Source organism: Jaculus jaculus, chromosome 5 (assembly GCF_020740685.1).
Source record: "Jaculus jaculus isolate mJacJac1 chromosome 5, mJacJac1.mat.Y.cur, whole genome shotgun sequence".
Classification (NCBI taxonomy): domain Eukaryota; kingdom Metazoa; phylum Chordata; class Mammalia; order Rodentia; family Dipodidae; genus Jaculus; species Jaculus jaculus.
In genome coordinates this window covers 154,682,015-154,698,356 of record NC_059106.1, presented here as the reverse complement: position 1 = coordinate 154,698,356, position 16,342 = coordinate 154,682,015, and the positions used below count along the sequence as shown (strand labels likewise).

The 16,342-nt window shown below is 37.5% G+C and overlaps 3 protein-coding genes across 3 annotated transcripts; all 3 read left to right on the top strand.

Annotated features, from left to right (window-relative positions):
• The first annotated feature begins 2,260 nt into the window (after positions 1 to 2,260).
• LOC101617492 (keratin-associated protein 20-2-like) lies at positions 2,261 to 2,440 on the top strand. Its single transcript, XM_004654416.1, has one exon. It carries the CDS (start codon positions 2,261 to 2,263, stop codon positions 2,438 to 2,440), a length of 180 nt encoding a protein of 59 aa, XP_004654473.1.
• A 7,231-nt stretch (positions 2,441 to 9,671) lies between these two features.
• On the top strand, positions 9,672 to 9,851 carry LOC101617196 (keratin-associated protein 20-2-like). The gene has a single exon (XM_004654415.2). It carries the CDS (start codon positions 9,672 to 9,674, stop codon positions 9,849 to 9,851), a length of 180 nt encoding a protein of 59 aa, XP_004654472.2.
• A 5,200-nt stretch (positions 9,852 to 15,051) lies between these two features.
• On the top strand, positions 15,052 to 15,231 carry LOC101616911 (keratin-associated protein 20-2-like). Its single transcript, XM_004654414.1, has one exon. It carries the CDS (start codon positions 15,052 to 15,054, stop codon positions 15,229 to 15,231), a length of 180 nt encoding a protein of 59 aa, XP_004654471.1.
• The last annotated feature ends 1,111 nt before the right edge of the window (positions 15,232 to 16,342 follow it).

The window sequence follows — 16,342 nt, the reverse complement described above, 5'->3', positions numbered from 1 at the left end:
ACCGAAGGACCATGGCATCAAAATCAATTCTGAAGTAAAAGTAAGTTTGTTGAAGTTCCTTACAGGTTAGGCATTACTTGCTGGAGCACTGATAACTCAAAGTGAGCTGCATCACTGAAAATCTGACCACTGTATATGTGATGACTCCCATTGGCAGCATTTCCGGAGCACACTACACGACTCGAAAGAAGCTTGGCTGTTCAGAATATCTCTGTCCCTAGGAGTTGTAGATTGATTGTCTAAACTTGGGGGGGCGGGGATCTTGTGATCTTTTAAGCTGCAGCTTCCCCTCATAGTTGTTTCCCTCCTGAGTTTCCTTCTGAGAAAATGTTTCAATTAAAAGAAAATTGCTACCATGTGACTGAGTGAAAAAGTGAACCAGGTAATGAGATCCTGGGCCTTCTCCACTCTAGTTTTGTACAGTCAAACAACATAGTGCTGAACCCCGAGTACCTGGAGAATGCTCATACATGAATAGTTCTAAAGCCATATTGAGACTTGGGTGAATTTGTCCCTGAAATTTCCCTGTTTTATAATGTATACTCTTTTTCTGATTGGGAAGATGATAGATATCCCTGAAAATTTATGAAAGTCTGTGCCATTTTGTATATGTCCCTGACCATATATTTATTCTTCTGATTGGTTTATTGACACATCAATTTTTAGATGCAGTAAATATAATAATCTAAATATAAATAATCTAAATAAAAATAATAATCTAAATGCCAAATATGCATTAAGAGAAACATGTAAGGAATAGAACTTGAGATATGATGAAGAAATACTTACAAAGTGGAGAGATGATACCTAAGTCAGTAGGAGAAAAATACATGTAGAAGTGCTCAGGAGGTCACTAGAGGTACCAAAGGACCCAAAAGTCAGGAAAGATTTCTCCAATATGTTGGGAAACGTGGTGTTTGGAAATGCTGGAAAGCTGGAAGCCATAATAAGAAAATAGTAATAAAGTGAGGGCAGGTGAGATGGCTTAGCGGTTAAGGCACTTGCTGGCAAGACCTATAGACTCAGGTTCAGTTCCCCAGAACTCATGTAAGCCACATGCACATGGTGGTGCATGCATCTGGGGTTCATTTGCACTGGCTAGAGGCCCTGGTATGTTCATTACTGCCCCTCACTTTCTCTAATTAAACAAATATATTTTTTAAAACCATGAGAAAAAATATGAATGGAGACTATCATCAATCAGTCAAGGAACATGATTTAAACATTTCTTTCTGAGGTATTCATCATCAGACAGGATTCTCAATGGCTGGAGAGATGGCTTTGTACTTCAGACACTTGCCTGTAAAGCTAAAGGACCCAGGTTCAATTCCCTAAGACTCATGTAAGCCAGATGAACAAGGTGGTATATGCATCTGGAGTTTGTCTACAGCACCTAGAGGCACTGGTGTACTAATTCTCTTTCTCTTTATATCTGCCTCCTTTCTCTCTCTCTCTCTCTCTTTTTGTCTCTCTTTCTCTCCAATAAATAAAAATGAATAAGTACATGTTTTTATTAAAAAAGTAGGCTTACACTTTGATATTTGTCCCAAAGGAAATTGATTTTGAAAGCTTTCACAAGCACAAGGGAGTAAATTTGCCTGCATGTATGATGTAAACAAAGTGAAGGAGGTGAAAGAGGTATGCATTTGATCACTCTAAACATAAAGAGTAAACTCGAAGTGTAGACATTTATTTCTATGGATTGAGTAAAGGATTGAAACAAGCATATTTATGTTTCAGTACAATGAACGCATATATTCTACTCACTTGATTATATCTAAAATGTTTCTTAGCCAATTCAGGCAACTCTCTTGTTTCAGGAACTAAGGCATTATAGAAAGTTACATGAAAGAAATGTATATATATATATATATATATATATATATATATATATATGGAAATAATATATATATTCTCCTAAGGAAAGACACACATGTTATTTGTGATCACATGGGGACTCTCATCAATTTTATGATTACCTTTGGAATCTCTAGTAAACAAAGTTTACAAAACAATCTCTGGGAGTCTCATGATGTCAGTTTGAGGCACCTGACATGAAGTGATGATCTTGTCTTGAACAGATGATTGGCATATTTTTGAGGGTGTATTTCTTTTTTTATTTTAATGGCAATGACTGCAGAGGAGTCTGTGGTGTGTCTCACATACCACTCAGGGGTATAAAAAGATCTACAACTGTTTTGGAGTCTCAGACTACAGACCCTACTCATCCTGCTCAAGTCCACCTTCCATTCCTGACACCATGTGTTACTACGGCAACTACTACGGAGGCCTGGGCTACGGCTTTGGAAGCCTGGGCTACGGCTATGGTGGCCTGGGCTATGGCTGTGGCTGTGGCTATGGCTCTGGATTTGGTGGATATGGATACAGCTGCTACCGTCCATGCTGCTATGGAAGATATTGGTCTTCTGGCTACTACTAAGAAATTAGAATTATTACTTATTGAAAGTATTTTCTTATGGAGTTTTAGGGCATTAATAGGATTATCTTGTTATTGTTATCTGTCTAAGTGGATTTAGTTATTGATCATCATGGATCATGCCTAACTATAGTGATTGGTAGGATTAACAATTAGAAGGGCAATCCTTTGCTATTTTGTTACTTTCATTATATCTGTTTACAATAACAATGATTTTGCATATGTTAATGTTAATAATTATTATTTTCAATAAAAATAACTTAATTTCACTTTACCTGCTGTTTACCACATGTATTTATTTGTTCTCATAATTTTGTTTGTTTGTGTGCATGCGTGTGTGAGTGAGGTTGAGAGCGATAAAGGCAGAGAGAATGGAACATCTGCCTTCTTTGTGCTTATTTTGGTAAGTGATGAAGTGATTATGGCAAAGCAGACAAAGCATGAGTGTTTTTTATTTCTAGTTAGGACCTGTTAAAATAATTTTTATGTGTTGTTCCAAGAGCTACCATGATCTACATGGATATATTGCAAATTTTGCTGTAAGAAAATGAAGTTCTTCCATGGTAACTGAGAGAAGTCTTAGTACTATTCCTATCAACATCCTCTTCCTATTATAATTTTCTATGTGTCCTATGTCCTATTTTTTTTAACATTTATGCATATGTCCCTGGGCAGATTATAACTTAGTGAGAATTCACCCATACCTTCATACACTGTGTCTTCAGACTTCTCATGGCTAAAAAAAAAATCATTTTTTTTTTAATTTTGTCTTTGGTCTTAGTGATTCTTTTGAATTTATCTAATGCCACTTGTCTTCTAACAGACTCTCCATGAGTATTTATAAAATGTGATGGCTAGGGTAGGGAATATTATGTGCAGAAAGACAGTCAGTTATGTGTGTGTGTGTGTGTGTGTGTGTGTGTGTGTGTGTGTGTGTATTATATGGTATGGTGGTTTGAATCAGATGTCCCCCATAAACACATGTTCTCCCAATGCTTGGTCCCTTGCTGATGATGTTTTGGGAGGAGGAGCCTTAATAAAGGAACTGTGTTTCATGGGGCAGCTTAGGGATGTGGTAACCAACAGCTTCTGCTAGAATTTGGCTTATTCTCTTACTGCTGTTTCCAACTTTTTGTGGCAGAAGTGATGTCCAGCCTCCACTGTTCTGTCTTTCTCCAGCTTTCATGAGGCTTTTCCTCAATATTGTAAGCGAAAATCACAAGTTTTCTCCCATCAGAACCTTTTAGTTGGGTGCTTTCTCCAAGCAACACAAAGTTAACTACAACACATGATGCATAATAAGATCTCAATCCTGGTGGCCTGGATGATTATCAATGAAAATCACTCAATATGAATTATGATACCTACTTCATCAGTTTATTAATGTTGTAATTGTTTACTAAAGTACTAATAGCTATCATAATAAAACATCAACATTAGCTAATGTTCTACTTCTTCCTCTCCCTTCACTTTTTCTGTATAGGTCTTTTCTTTCCTGCCTGTCTCTCTTCCTCCCTCCTTTCTCTCTTTCTTCTTTCCTTTTTTTCTTTCTTCCTTTTTCTTCTTTTTCTTTCTCTCTCTTTTTTCCTTCCTTTCTTCTTTCCTTCCTTCCTTCCTGCCTTCTTCTCTTTCTTTCTTTTTCTTTCTCAGGCTTATTCTCAATAGGTTCCCTGAGCTGGTGATAAAGTAACCTAGCCTGGCCTTCAAAATCATCATCACTGTCTGGGGACTGATTCTCTTCCAGCCATGTCATTCCATGTTAGGTGTCAACCGCATAAGTTGTCTTCAGCAAACAGAGCGTCTAGTGCCAGAAGGTGCTACATGGACAACTGGGGGAAAATGACCAATATCTGTCCAAACAACTCATGGTCTAACCTACTTAGCAAATAACCTGATGTGATGCCCACACAAGTGCAATAGTGGCACACAGCCATGGTGGGAAACCAACTGCTCTTGATTTGGCTAACTGATCCCCTCAGTGGTAAAGGACCCATAGCTGGATCTGGGAAACAAGTCAGAACCATATCCAAACATAAGCTGGCTCTCCATTATCAAGCTACCACCAATTGTGGGCTACAAGAGGGCTTACACCTATTAAATTCTCTATAAAAAAGTAAGGGTTATCTCATTTGTCTGGTGCTAGCTTACTCTCCATTCTCCATTGGAGAATCTGCTTCTCTTTTTCAGATAGATGTAGATCCTAAGGATAGAGCCACCCCATCATACCCCAAAAGGCCCCGGCTGAAACTAAGAACAATTGGTGAAACAAGCAAGGTTGCTATTTTCTTGGTGAACTGGGTACCAGCACAAGGGTGAAGGAGATCAACACAGAGAAAAATCAACTCCTACCAAATCAGATATCCAGAAACCCAGAGGCCCCCAACAACTCATCACTAAAGCAGACCAAAAATGAACCCAACATGGCTCAGGGAAGTTTTGCGAAAGAGGGGACAGAAAGAATGTCAGAGACACGTGTTAGGTCATGATATGCAGAGACATTTATCCTACCCATAACTGTGGGCTAACTGCAGAATGCATGATCATATACCTCAACAAGGAGGGGCCTAGGGGAGGGGGTAGGTAATGGATGAGCCTAGTAATGGTACCAAATTGACGGTATTCACTGAGTACAAAAATAATTAATAAAAAAAAAAAGAAAAACAAAAATCATCATCACTTTATCTCAGTCTCTTGCATTCTACCTGTGAGTGTTGTGATTGCAGGGCCACATTAATATGCATTCTGTGTGTGGGGTCGGGGGAAGGAGGTGCTCACATATGGGGGTATAGCCACGTGCTTGCCACAGTGTATATGCTGTTTTCAGAGGACAGCCTTGGATGTTGGTCCTAGCTTTCCACCTCTTTGAGGCTGGGTCTTTTGTTCACCTCTGCATTCATCAGGTTAGTTGGTCTGTAAGGATTAGGAAGATTGTCCTGTCTCCAGAAACCACAAAGCTGCATGCATGCTCAGATTATAGACACCTGCTACAGCTTTCAGATTTATACGGATTCTGGGGATACAAATTCAGGCTAGAACATGATCTTAGCCAACTAACAAACCCAGTGATCACTACGCATTCCCAGTAGACCCACACAGGTTGTATCCATATCAGGATTTCACCTTTCACATGAATGTAGAAGACTTTCCAATAATGTTGTCAGTCCCCAGATGTAGGCTTTCAAAGTGAGGTATAAGAAATCATATTACTCTAACCTCTATTCTTGGGTGTTCAAAAGTCAACACCTTAAGGTGTTGCTAACCCAACTCTTCTAAATGGTGACTAAGAAGGCGGTGATCATTTTTTTTTTTTTTTTCTGGAGAAACATGGAGAGAATAGGGCAATGATTTCTCTTTACTGAAATGTAGGTTAAACATCTGTCTGGTATTTGCATAAATTATCCCCTCTAATGGATTAACAAATGTGTAGTTTAAGCATTAGAGGCTCCATTGCAACAAAGCAAGCTTAAAACTGCACACACAAGAAAAAGGTAAATCAGAGGGATGCTAGTGAAATTGTCCAGGATTGTACACTGTTACTGCTTGCCTACTCTTGGAGTGAAAGAAAGACAACCAGTACAAATGATAGGAAAGTGGTGCATGTGAATAGTTAGTGTTCGGATTATGATACCTTGAACTAAATAAGAGTCCTGAACACTAAATATAATGGAGCATACCTACCACTGCAGAGAAATAATATGCACTCCATTAACAACCAAAATTTCATAAATGTCTAAGCAGGAATAGGTAAATATTACCAATCTAAAAAGTTACTAATTGTTGTGCTATTCCCTAATAAAAAATAAAAACTGATTTCTACAATATTAAAAACTGATTTCTACAATATTAAAATTATATGAAACAATATTAAAATTATATGAAACAAAATAGCAGATGATAAAAATTCTAACTATGTCATATATCATTTAAAGGAATAACTTCTGTGGTGTGCAGAATGTAAAAAAAGAAAGAAATATGGCTATTGTACAAAAAATTGTTATAATCATAAAACATATTAATATTTAATTATATTTTGCCTATTCTTTGAGTTAAAAAATCATTAATGTTATGTATTGATATACATATAGATAGGTGGATAGTAAAATATTGCACTTAATTACACATTTAAGAACTTATTCTAGAAGAACAGGATCAAGAACCTAAAATCTATATACATATGCTCATTAAATGGATGTGTGGTTGGTAATTGTTACTTAGATGAATGTACAGTTCATCCTGTCATTTAGTTTTATATATAGTTATTTTAATAAACACATTAATTAAACTGTATAAAATGTTTATAAATATAAATATGTAATATGATGACTTTTTAAAAATAGTTATTTTATAATAATTTTTTTAAAATATATTTATTTATTATAGAGAGAGAGAGAGAATGGGCACATTAGGGCCTCTAGACAACATAATTGAACTCCAGACACATGTGCCACCATGCACATCTGGCTAACATGGGTTCTGGGGAATTGAAGCTGGGTCCTTAGGATTTGCAGGCAAACAACCACTAAGCAATCCCTCCAGCCCTGAAGTGATTATTTTAACTTTTATTATATAGCCTTACCAAAGGCATTTTCCAGTATGTACACTTACATTGTATGTCCCTCAAACTTCACTATCCATCCCCTTCTTGTTCCTTCTTCTTTTATTAGCACCCTTTTGTTCCCCAAGATGGTTCTATTGTACTCTCATGTCTTCAGTCTATAAATTAGTTTATGTATGTACAGTGTCTAGGTCCAAGTGACAGTAATAAAATGTAATAAAACCTATAATTCAAGTTAAAACAATAGATCAAAACTGAAAATGGAAGTCTACTAAAATGTTTAAAAGAGTTATTTGAATAATTTTCTTAAAATTAAAATTCATTGTCTTGAATCAGTATTTTCTGATATCAAAACAGGCTTCAGTCATGGAAAGTGTGATTGGGCTTAGAGCACTACAGAAAGTAAACGTAAGATCAAAGGCTGAGAAAACCGTATCACAGAAAGTGAAAGGACTGTCAGTCCGAGTTGTGGAAGTGTGGTGCATGTGAATGTTTACTGCAGGATTATGAACTAAATAATTTGCTTAGCCCTTACATATATGTCTACATCTATTATCATTCTACCTACTTATTTATACTGACTTCATTATCCATGGAGAATCTTTTTTTCAGAAAAAATAAATGAGATGATTAGGATGTTATTGGAGTTCCCTGAAGATGCAGAGATAAGAAAACATTCAGCAAGATGACAAGAAAACTGGGCTCTTGGTAGGCAATGGGAACTTGAATGGCATAGAAATTAACAGAAAAGTAGGAAAGTAGGGATGAAGCTTCATCACATCAGACAATAAACCAGATTTTAACATTTCTTTCTGAGTAATTGGACATAAAGAAGAGTTCTCAGATTCTGCAGCTGGAATCTTACTATTCACATTCATCATGGCTTCAACCAATAGAAGTTGCTTTTAGAAAGGTTTCACAAATACAAAGCAATGTGTATATATATATATATATATATATATATATATATATATATATATATATATATATGCCGCGGACTGACTCTCGGGGAGATCAGGACCGAGGGAGAACAAGGGCGAAGGCTCAGGGAGAACTCGGGATTCGGCGAGGAAATGACAGACAGACACACTCAAGTTGAATATGCTGCTGCAATTTACTGAAGGTTTCATGAAGATTTTATACAGATTGAACAGAGAAACTTAGCAAGCCAACAAGTGATCTCAGAAATCATTAATCTAAACAATCTTTGAGTATTGTTCTATTGTAAGCATACATGTAATGTTGATCAGGCAGGAACTGTACCCATTTTTTAAGAAGGGCGTCTTGTATCATTGACCACAACATTATACAAACAGAAACTAGGTGTAAGGTGAATAACAGGTTACTTATTTCTTATACCCCAAGGACTGTATAAACACCAAGGCTTACGCTTCCTTGTTAAGCGTTCCCATAAATGGAAGAGAATGCCATAGCCTCCTTTTTTCTTCATAATTCACCCATCTATTACCGAATTCATCATATCCTCCCTCATAGGGGAGTGGAACTAAGTAGATTCCAGCTCTAGGAGTCCACCATCTGCCCTGATCAAGTACTGAACATATCCCCCAGGAAGTTTCCTGGTGGGAATGCCTAAGTTTTGTAACTCCTTATCTGCAGAACTGTCATGTTTCTTATGAACACTACCGATCAACATTTCTACTTTCATATTCTCAGGCTCAGTATCGTTCTCAAACATCATAAGCTGTTTTTACTTTACACCATCTAAAAACTGTTCTAGAGTTAATTTTTTATTCCTAGTAGAGTTATACATTCTCTCCATTGCCCTAATCATAGGAGGGGCACATTCAATACTTAGATTGTTTCTTGTACTCTGATTGCGTGCATGATTACTAATAAGTGTTGAATTAGCTGTTCTTAGACAAACAGCTAGAAGAAAGCAGGAAAGAAACAGCATTGGCGCCAGCAATTAGGTCGTCGTGACTTCATGGGCAGCAGGAACCTTTACAGTAACTGACTGCCAAGGGGTCACCGGGGGCATCCCTCCGAGGAGTGCTGGCCCTCTGTCCTCAGCTCTCTTCCAGTGCAGAAGCATTTCTGCTTGCTACACAGGCGAGCATATATGATAAATTGGGGATGGTGAAATTATTTTCTAACTCTAAGAATATAACTGAAGTGTAAACTGGAGTTGCAGACTGTTTTATCTATAGAGTAAGCAAAGGACTGACCCAGAAATGCAGAATGTAAACTGATTTAAAACAATCCAAATAATTTATCCTTGTCATAACATCTACAACCTACTCAAACTATTTTAGGACTCTCTTTGTGGTTTCCATACTCAAGGAATGACAGGAAGATATGTAAATAAATACTGAAATATCTCCGGAGGCAGAACCAATAAGCTTAATGTGATCACATGAGGAATCTCCAGCTTCATATCCAGAATCTCAAGTAAGAAAAGGAAAACAAAAATGTGAATCTCTGGGAACCTCATGATCGCAGGGTTAGGCATCCCAACACAGAGTGACAATTTTGTTTTGGACAAGTGATTAGGGCATATTTGAGGGTGTGTTTGTTTTTTATTTTAATGGTAAGGTTTAGAAGAGTCTGAGGTTTGTCTCACATACCACTCAGGGGTATAAAAGGATCTACAACTGCTTAGGAAACTCAGACTACAGAACCTACTCATCCTCCTCAAGTCCACCTTCCATTCCCGACACCATGTGCTACTACGGCAACTACTATGGAGGCCTGGGCTACGGCTTTGGAGGCCTGGGCTACGGCTATGGTGGTCTGGGCTACGGCTGTGGCTGTGGCTATGGCTCTGGATTCGGTGGATATGGATACAGGTGTTACCGTCCATGCTGCTATGGAAGATACTGGTCTTCTGGCTACTACTAAGAAATTACAATTACTGCTCATGTAGTGACCTTTTCTTATGAAGTACCATGTCATCAATTATTGTTATTTGTCCAAATGTACACAGATGTTTTTTGATTGACCTTCAGGTGTTACACATGTCTGTATTGAAAGTTTAAATTCATACCTACTTGAAGAATATTCCATTGCCATTGTGTTACTATCATACATCTGTTTAAAAAATCTACCCACTTGCCTATTTTAAATTTTATTATTCCATTTTTAATAAAGCTAAATCCTTGTCATCCTATGTACCATTTTTCATAGTATTCATTTTTCTTCATTAGTGGTGTCTATTTTGTGTGTGTGTGTGTGTGTGTGTGTGTGTGTGTGTGTGTATGTATGTGAGAGAGAGAGAATTACTATTTGTGGTTATGTGATAATTTTAGTAAATATTGTGGCAAAAAAGAAAGACTGAATATATATATAATTTGTTATGTATATGAAATTTCTAATTTGTGTCTGGCAAAAGAATATTTATATGCAGTTCCAATACATTCCATGCTCTGCATTGGTCTAATGCAAATACATTAAGGAAATGCAGTTTTTCCAGTTTTTCCAAAGAAATTGACAAAAGTCAGCAAGGTTGCTATCAAATTCTCTTTAAACTTTCATTGACTATTATTATGTTCCCCTGTGAATCCTGAGCCTCTGGAGAGAATAGGATTGCACCTTATATAATGTCTACTGATTTCTCCATTTTCATACACAGATGAGAATTTTCTTTTTGCAGATAAATGATCTGCTTGATTTTCCTATGTTTCAATAGTAGAACTCCTCATTGTGAAATTTGTCACAGTGTGGCTTTTGAATCTATCTAATGCTAATTGTCTTCTGGTGGAATCTCTGCTACCTTTGACCAAAGTTGGTAACTTGGGTAGTTTCATAATGTGTTCAGAATACATGGTGACTAATGCAATTCTTGTAGCCTTGTTGTATTTCAGTAGAAACCAGCAAAGAAACTTCTCAATCCCATTCTTTCAGTTAATAATAATAATAGTAATAATAATAATATTTACCATATTTATTAGATAATAGTGAACATCATAATAAAACATAAGGTAATAGTCACTATTCAGTTTACTTCATTCCTTCCTTTGTTGCTTCCTACTTTCTCTTTTCCTTCCTTCATTTCTTCTTTCCTTCATCTCTCTGCTTCTTTCTTTTAATTTCTTTTTCTTTTCTTCCTTCCTCCTTCTGTGATAGAGTTATGTTTTATTTGGGTTGTTCAAAAATAAACCCCAACCTCAATTCATGTTCCCCCCCCCAGTCCAAGATGGAAGCTTTTATTCAGGAAAAACATGAGCTGCCAGGACTGACTCTCAAGAGAGGAATACAGCTAACTTGAAATTCCAGATAGTGCACTTTATAGAGCTCTTCAATTTGGGGAAGGTGAGGAAGGGAAAAGAACTCCTTTGTTCTTTACATTAGCCATTTCAAATAGCTAGGGTGTGAGACCAGAATAGTGGTTTTATAAGATAAGGGGGCATAAAATCATAGCCTAGGGGGAAGGGGCATTGTTAGGCAAGGAAGGGATAACAGTTGGGCAGTTTCTTGAGGAATGGGGATAACCTACTTCCTTTTGTCTTTGTCACCACATGGTGATTCCATTCCTGTCCCAACCTAACATTCCAGCTTTTTGTTAATAAGAGACAAAAGTTAATTTCTTCAAGCTAACCATAAGGGTGATGAGCTCTTATGGGAGAGGCTGGATAATGCAGTCAATGGATCTCCCTTCAGGACAGGTTATTAGGAGGTGGTTTCATGGTGGCTAGAGGTGGCAGAGAGGTGAGATTGATAGCACCAGTGTAGCATGCTGCTATGACCTGGTCCTCAGTGAAGTAGAGACTTCTCTCCTACCATCCCAGTATTGAGCTGGCCTCAGGGCAGTCGCTGGCAGACACCTGTTTTAGAGAAGGTGAGGGAGATGGGCTCTGTGCACTCCCTGAGAAGACAGAAGGGAGGATAAAGGAGCTTGTAACTCTTGTCAACAGCTATGGCATTAAAACACCAGGTGTAAAGGGAGGATGAGCATTCAGAGGCAACGGATAGAGGGCTTGGGGCAAGAGAGGAGGCAGAGGGGCACTCTGGGGTCAGGGGAAGAGTAGGAATACAAGAGAGTTTAAGTTTGAGAGTGCCCGTTGGGGTGGCAGTGATAATTTTAAACACAGAATGTGATAAATCAAGACCAAGAAAGATATTTAGTTCTTACCTTTTGTATTCAGAAGTCAGTTGGCATGAAGAGAGTCCACTGACCAAAGAAGGGAGAATGGATGCACCCATGTGGTCTAAGGGCTCATGTAAAAGTCCAAGGGCTTGGGAAAAACAAAACAGCCTTTCCCACCCTGGAAGCAGCTAAGCTGTCAGGGTGATGGGCAAAATCTTACTGTCAGCCAAAAACTCAGGTGCTGGGAGATGAACAGACCAGGAGCCAGAAAGATCACAGAAGGCCTTTCTGAGTCCAGCAGGGCTCTTTGTTATGGGTCTGGGGCTGAATAAGAAGTCAACCTAGCTGGCAGGCTGGGCTTGAAGTGCAGGTACCTGATAATTCCAGCTCTGCAGCAGCTGCCTCTGGCATCAGGGTGAATGTGTGATGTAAGCAGCCACATTTATATGCTCTACTCAGCAGTCAGGAATTAAGATTAATATTTCTCTTATGGGTCGTCCTGCCTGACTCTCCCTAATGCTACCTATCTCCTTCTCCCTTCCTTCTTTCCTTCCTTCCTCTCTTCCTTCTTCCTTCTTCCCTCCCTCCCTCCCTCCCTCCCTCCTTCCTTCCTTCCTTCCTTCCTTCCTTCCTTCCTTCCTTCCTTCCTTCCTTCCTTCCTTCCTTCCTAACTTCCTTCCTTCCTTCCTTCCTTCCTTCCTTCCTTCCTTCCTTCCTTCCATTCATTCATTCATTCATTCATTCATTCATATTTCTTCTTTGACAGGTTCTCAATAATACCCTCACCTGGTTTCTAACTCACTATCTCACTATTTGTCCTTGTACAAACTCACAGTGTTCACTCATCAGTTTCCAAAGTTTTACCACTTGAGTGTTGGGATTACAAGGACACACTGCTCTGCTCATTATTCTGAGAGGGAGGGACATGCTCACAGGTGAGTGCAGATGGATCTTTGCCACAGTGCACATGTTAAGATCAGTGGACATCCTTGGGTGCTGTTCGGATCCTTCATCCTTGTCTGAGTCAAGAACTCATTTTCATTTCTGCATTCACCAGGTTAGCTGAATTATAAGTATCAAGAAAAATTTTTCCCATCTCTACTTCCCTTATTACTACAGGTATTCTGAGACTCTACTTAACCCTGCTAGAGCATCAGTTATGTCTGGGAATACAAACTTATCATTTACATTTGCATCATAAGACCTTTTGCTACTGAGCCATCTCCTCAGCCCAGTGTTTTCAACTGTTAAAATTAGCAGAGTGAGTAATGACTTTCAAACCTCATCAGAATTTAATCTTGCACATAAATGTAAGAGATTTCCCAATCACATTCCCAGCACCAAATATAGTCTTTCAAAGCCAATGATAAGAACCCATTTTGTTTTACCTTCCCTCCATGGAGTGTTAAAAAGGTAATTCCTTAGGTGGCACTAACATTAGTTAAGGCATTAATGTGTATACATATAAAATTTTGTTAAGTTGTAAATATAAAGTTCCTAAACATGCTAGAGATAAATAAGTAATGATAGGAGATGCTACTATATTAACATTGAACAGAATAATAACTGAGTTAACCAACATAGGAACTGCAGAAAAATTCATAGCAAAAAGTTGACATTGCATATCAAATATTTTGGAGAACACCAATAATTTTTGGATAAGTAATACACACTCAATAGCACCTATACTTTGAAAAGTATGTAAACATAAAAAGATGAATATTTAGTCTTAAAATCTATAATTGCATAGGTAATGTCAGGCACTGCGAGGTCATGGATATCCAGGCCACATCTTCTGTAATGAGTGAGACAATCATAACAGGAGGAAAAGATGATGACATCAAAATAAAACAGACTGATTGAGGGGGTTAGGGAATATGATAAGGGGAAAGTAAGGGTTGTGGGAATTATCAAGGTTTATTGTTTATAATTATGGAAGTTGTCAATAAAAAAATACTCATTAAAAATCTATAATTGCTATGTTCTTCTTAATAAATATAAAATCTTATTGCTGAGTTTGAAGTATATAAGCCAAAACTATACATTGTGAAAATCTTAATTATGTGAGTGAGTTGAAAGGGATAATGTTTGTAATCTCACTGTGCATACTCATCACGGCTTTATCCAAAGAAGAAAGGGTTTAAAAAGATTGAATAGGGCACTGGAGAGATGGCTTAGTGGTTAAGTGCTTGCCTGTGAAGTCTAAGGACCCTGGTTTGAGGCTCTTATCCCAGTACCCACGTAAGCCAGATGCAGAAGGGGGCGCACGTTTGTTTGCAGTGCCTGGAAGCCCTGGTGTACCCATTCTCTCTCTTTCTCTGTCTGTTACTCTCAAATTAAAAAAAAAGAAGACTGAATAGATAATAAGGAATATAATTATATTCATAGATAATGAAACCAAGGTGATGTTGATCAAAGAGGTGACCACTTAACACTCTAATAATATAAGATTAATATAAACTTGGATGTAGACTTTTATTCCTATAGACTACAGAAATATCTCAATCAAAAATAAAATATAAAAAAATAAATAAAATGTGACTTATTTGCAAACAATCCAGATAATTTACCCTTTTCATTAAATATACAAACTCTCCTAACCATACCAGGACATTCCGCAATTTTTGTATATAAGAATAGGCAGGATTATATGTGAAAGAAAAATTCAATATCCCCAAAGGCAGGACACACATGTTTTGTGTGATCCCATGAGGACTCTCATCAGTTTGGAATCTTAAGTAAGCAAAGGCAATAAGCACAGGAATGTGAACCTCCGGGAGCCTCATGATCTCAGGGTTAAGCATTTCGACATGCAGTGACATTTTTGTTTTGGACAGGTGATCAGGGTATTTTTGTGGGTGTGTTTATTTTTATTTTAATGCTAATAAAGTTTACAGGAGTCTGTGGTGTGTCTCACATACCACTCAGGGGTATAAAAGGATCTACAACTGCTTAGGAAACTCAGACTACAGAACCTATTCATCTGCCTCAAGTCCACCTTCCATTCCCGACACCATGTGCTACTACGGCAACTACTATGGAGGCCTGGGCTGCGGCTTTGGAGGCCTGGGCTACGGCTATGGTGGCCTGGGCTATGGCTGTGGCTGTGGCTATGGCTCTGGATTCGGTGGATATGGATACAGTTGCTACCGTCCATGCTGCTATGGAAGATACTGGTCTTCTGGCTACTACTGAGAAATTAGAATCACTGCTCATGTAGCGACTTTTACTTATTAAACACTAGGGCATCAATAAGATTATAGTATTAGTGATCTCTGTAAAAATATAAACATATTTAATCATTGAGCACTGTGAATCACACATAAGAGCATTGATTTGTGGAATTTATACCAATTAGAAGAACTGTCTTTTGTTATTTTGTTATTCTCATGTATATTAGTTAACAATAACATCAGCAGTCTAGCATGTACCAAAATTTATAATTATTCTTTCAATAAATTTAAATTTCTGTCACATGATGTATTGCATACTCTGCATGTTCATTTCTCTCTACCATTCCTGTGATGTGATGTGATGTGATGTGATGTGTGTGTGTGTGTGTGTGTATAAGAGACAGTGAGAGAGAGAGAGAGAAAGAGAGAGGAGAGAGAGAGAGAGAGGGACTCAGTGAGACTGTGACTACTATCATTGTGCTTATCTTAGTGAGTGATGTGGCAAAACTGACAAAACATTATATATTTTCCCAATTAGTGTCTGGTAAAAAGAAATATTTGCTATTCCAAGAACTATCATGTTCTGCATTGTAATGCATTTTTTTAAGGAAAATGAAGTTCTTTTAAGGTTATTAACAAAACCTTAGCATTCTAACACATCAACATTCTCTCTCTACTGTAGTTCAGTCTGTCTTGGTTTTCTGCATTTAATCATGTGCCTCTGCAAAGAATTTTCATTTCAATGCTCTGTCTTCTGATTTATCCTTTACATCACAGATGAGAGTTATCTTTATTAAGATGGGTAACTTGCTCCATAATCTGATATTTCCTTGGCATAACATCCTTTGTTTTAAAATGTGTCTGTGTCTTTGAATTTTTCTAATAGTAGTCATTTTGTGATAGAATCTATGTTACCATTTCCAAAAGATGGTGGCTTGGGCAGAGTGACATAATGTATGCAAACTGTAGGACCCAAATATATACAAAATAAAATAATTTAATTTTGGTATCCTAGTTTACTTATCGTGAAACTCAAAGTGTCTTAATATATATATACACATATATATATATATATATGTAAATATATATGTATATATATACATATATATGGCTATAGATATACATATATATAT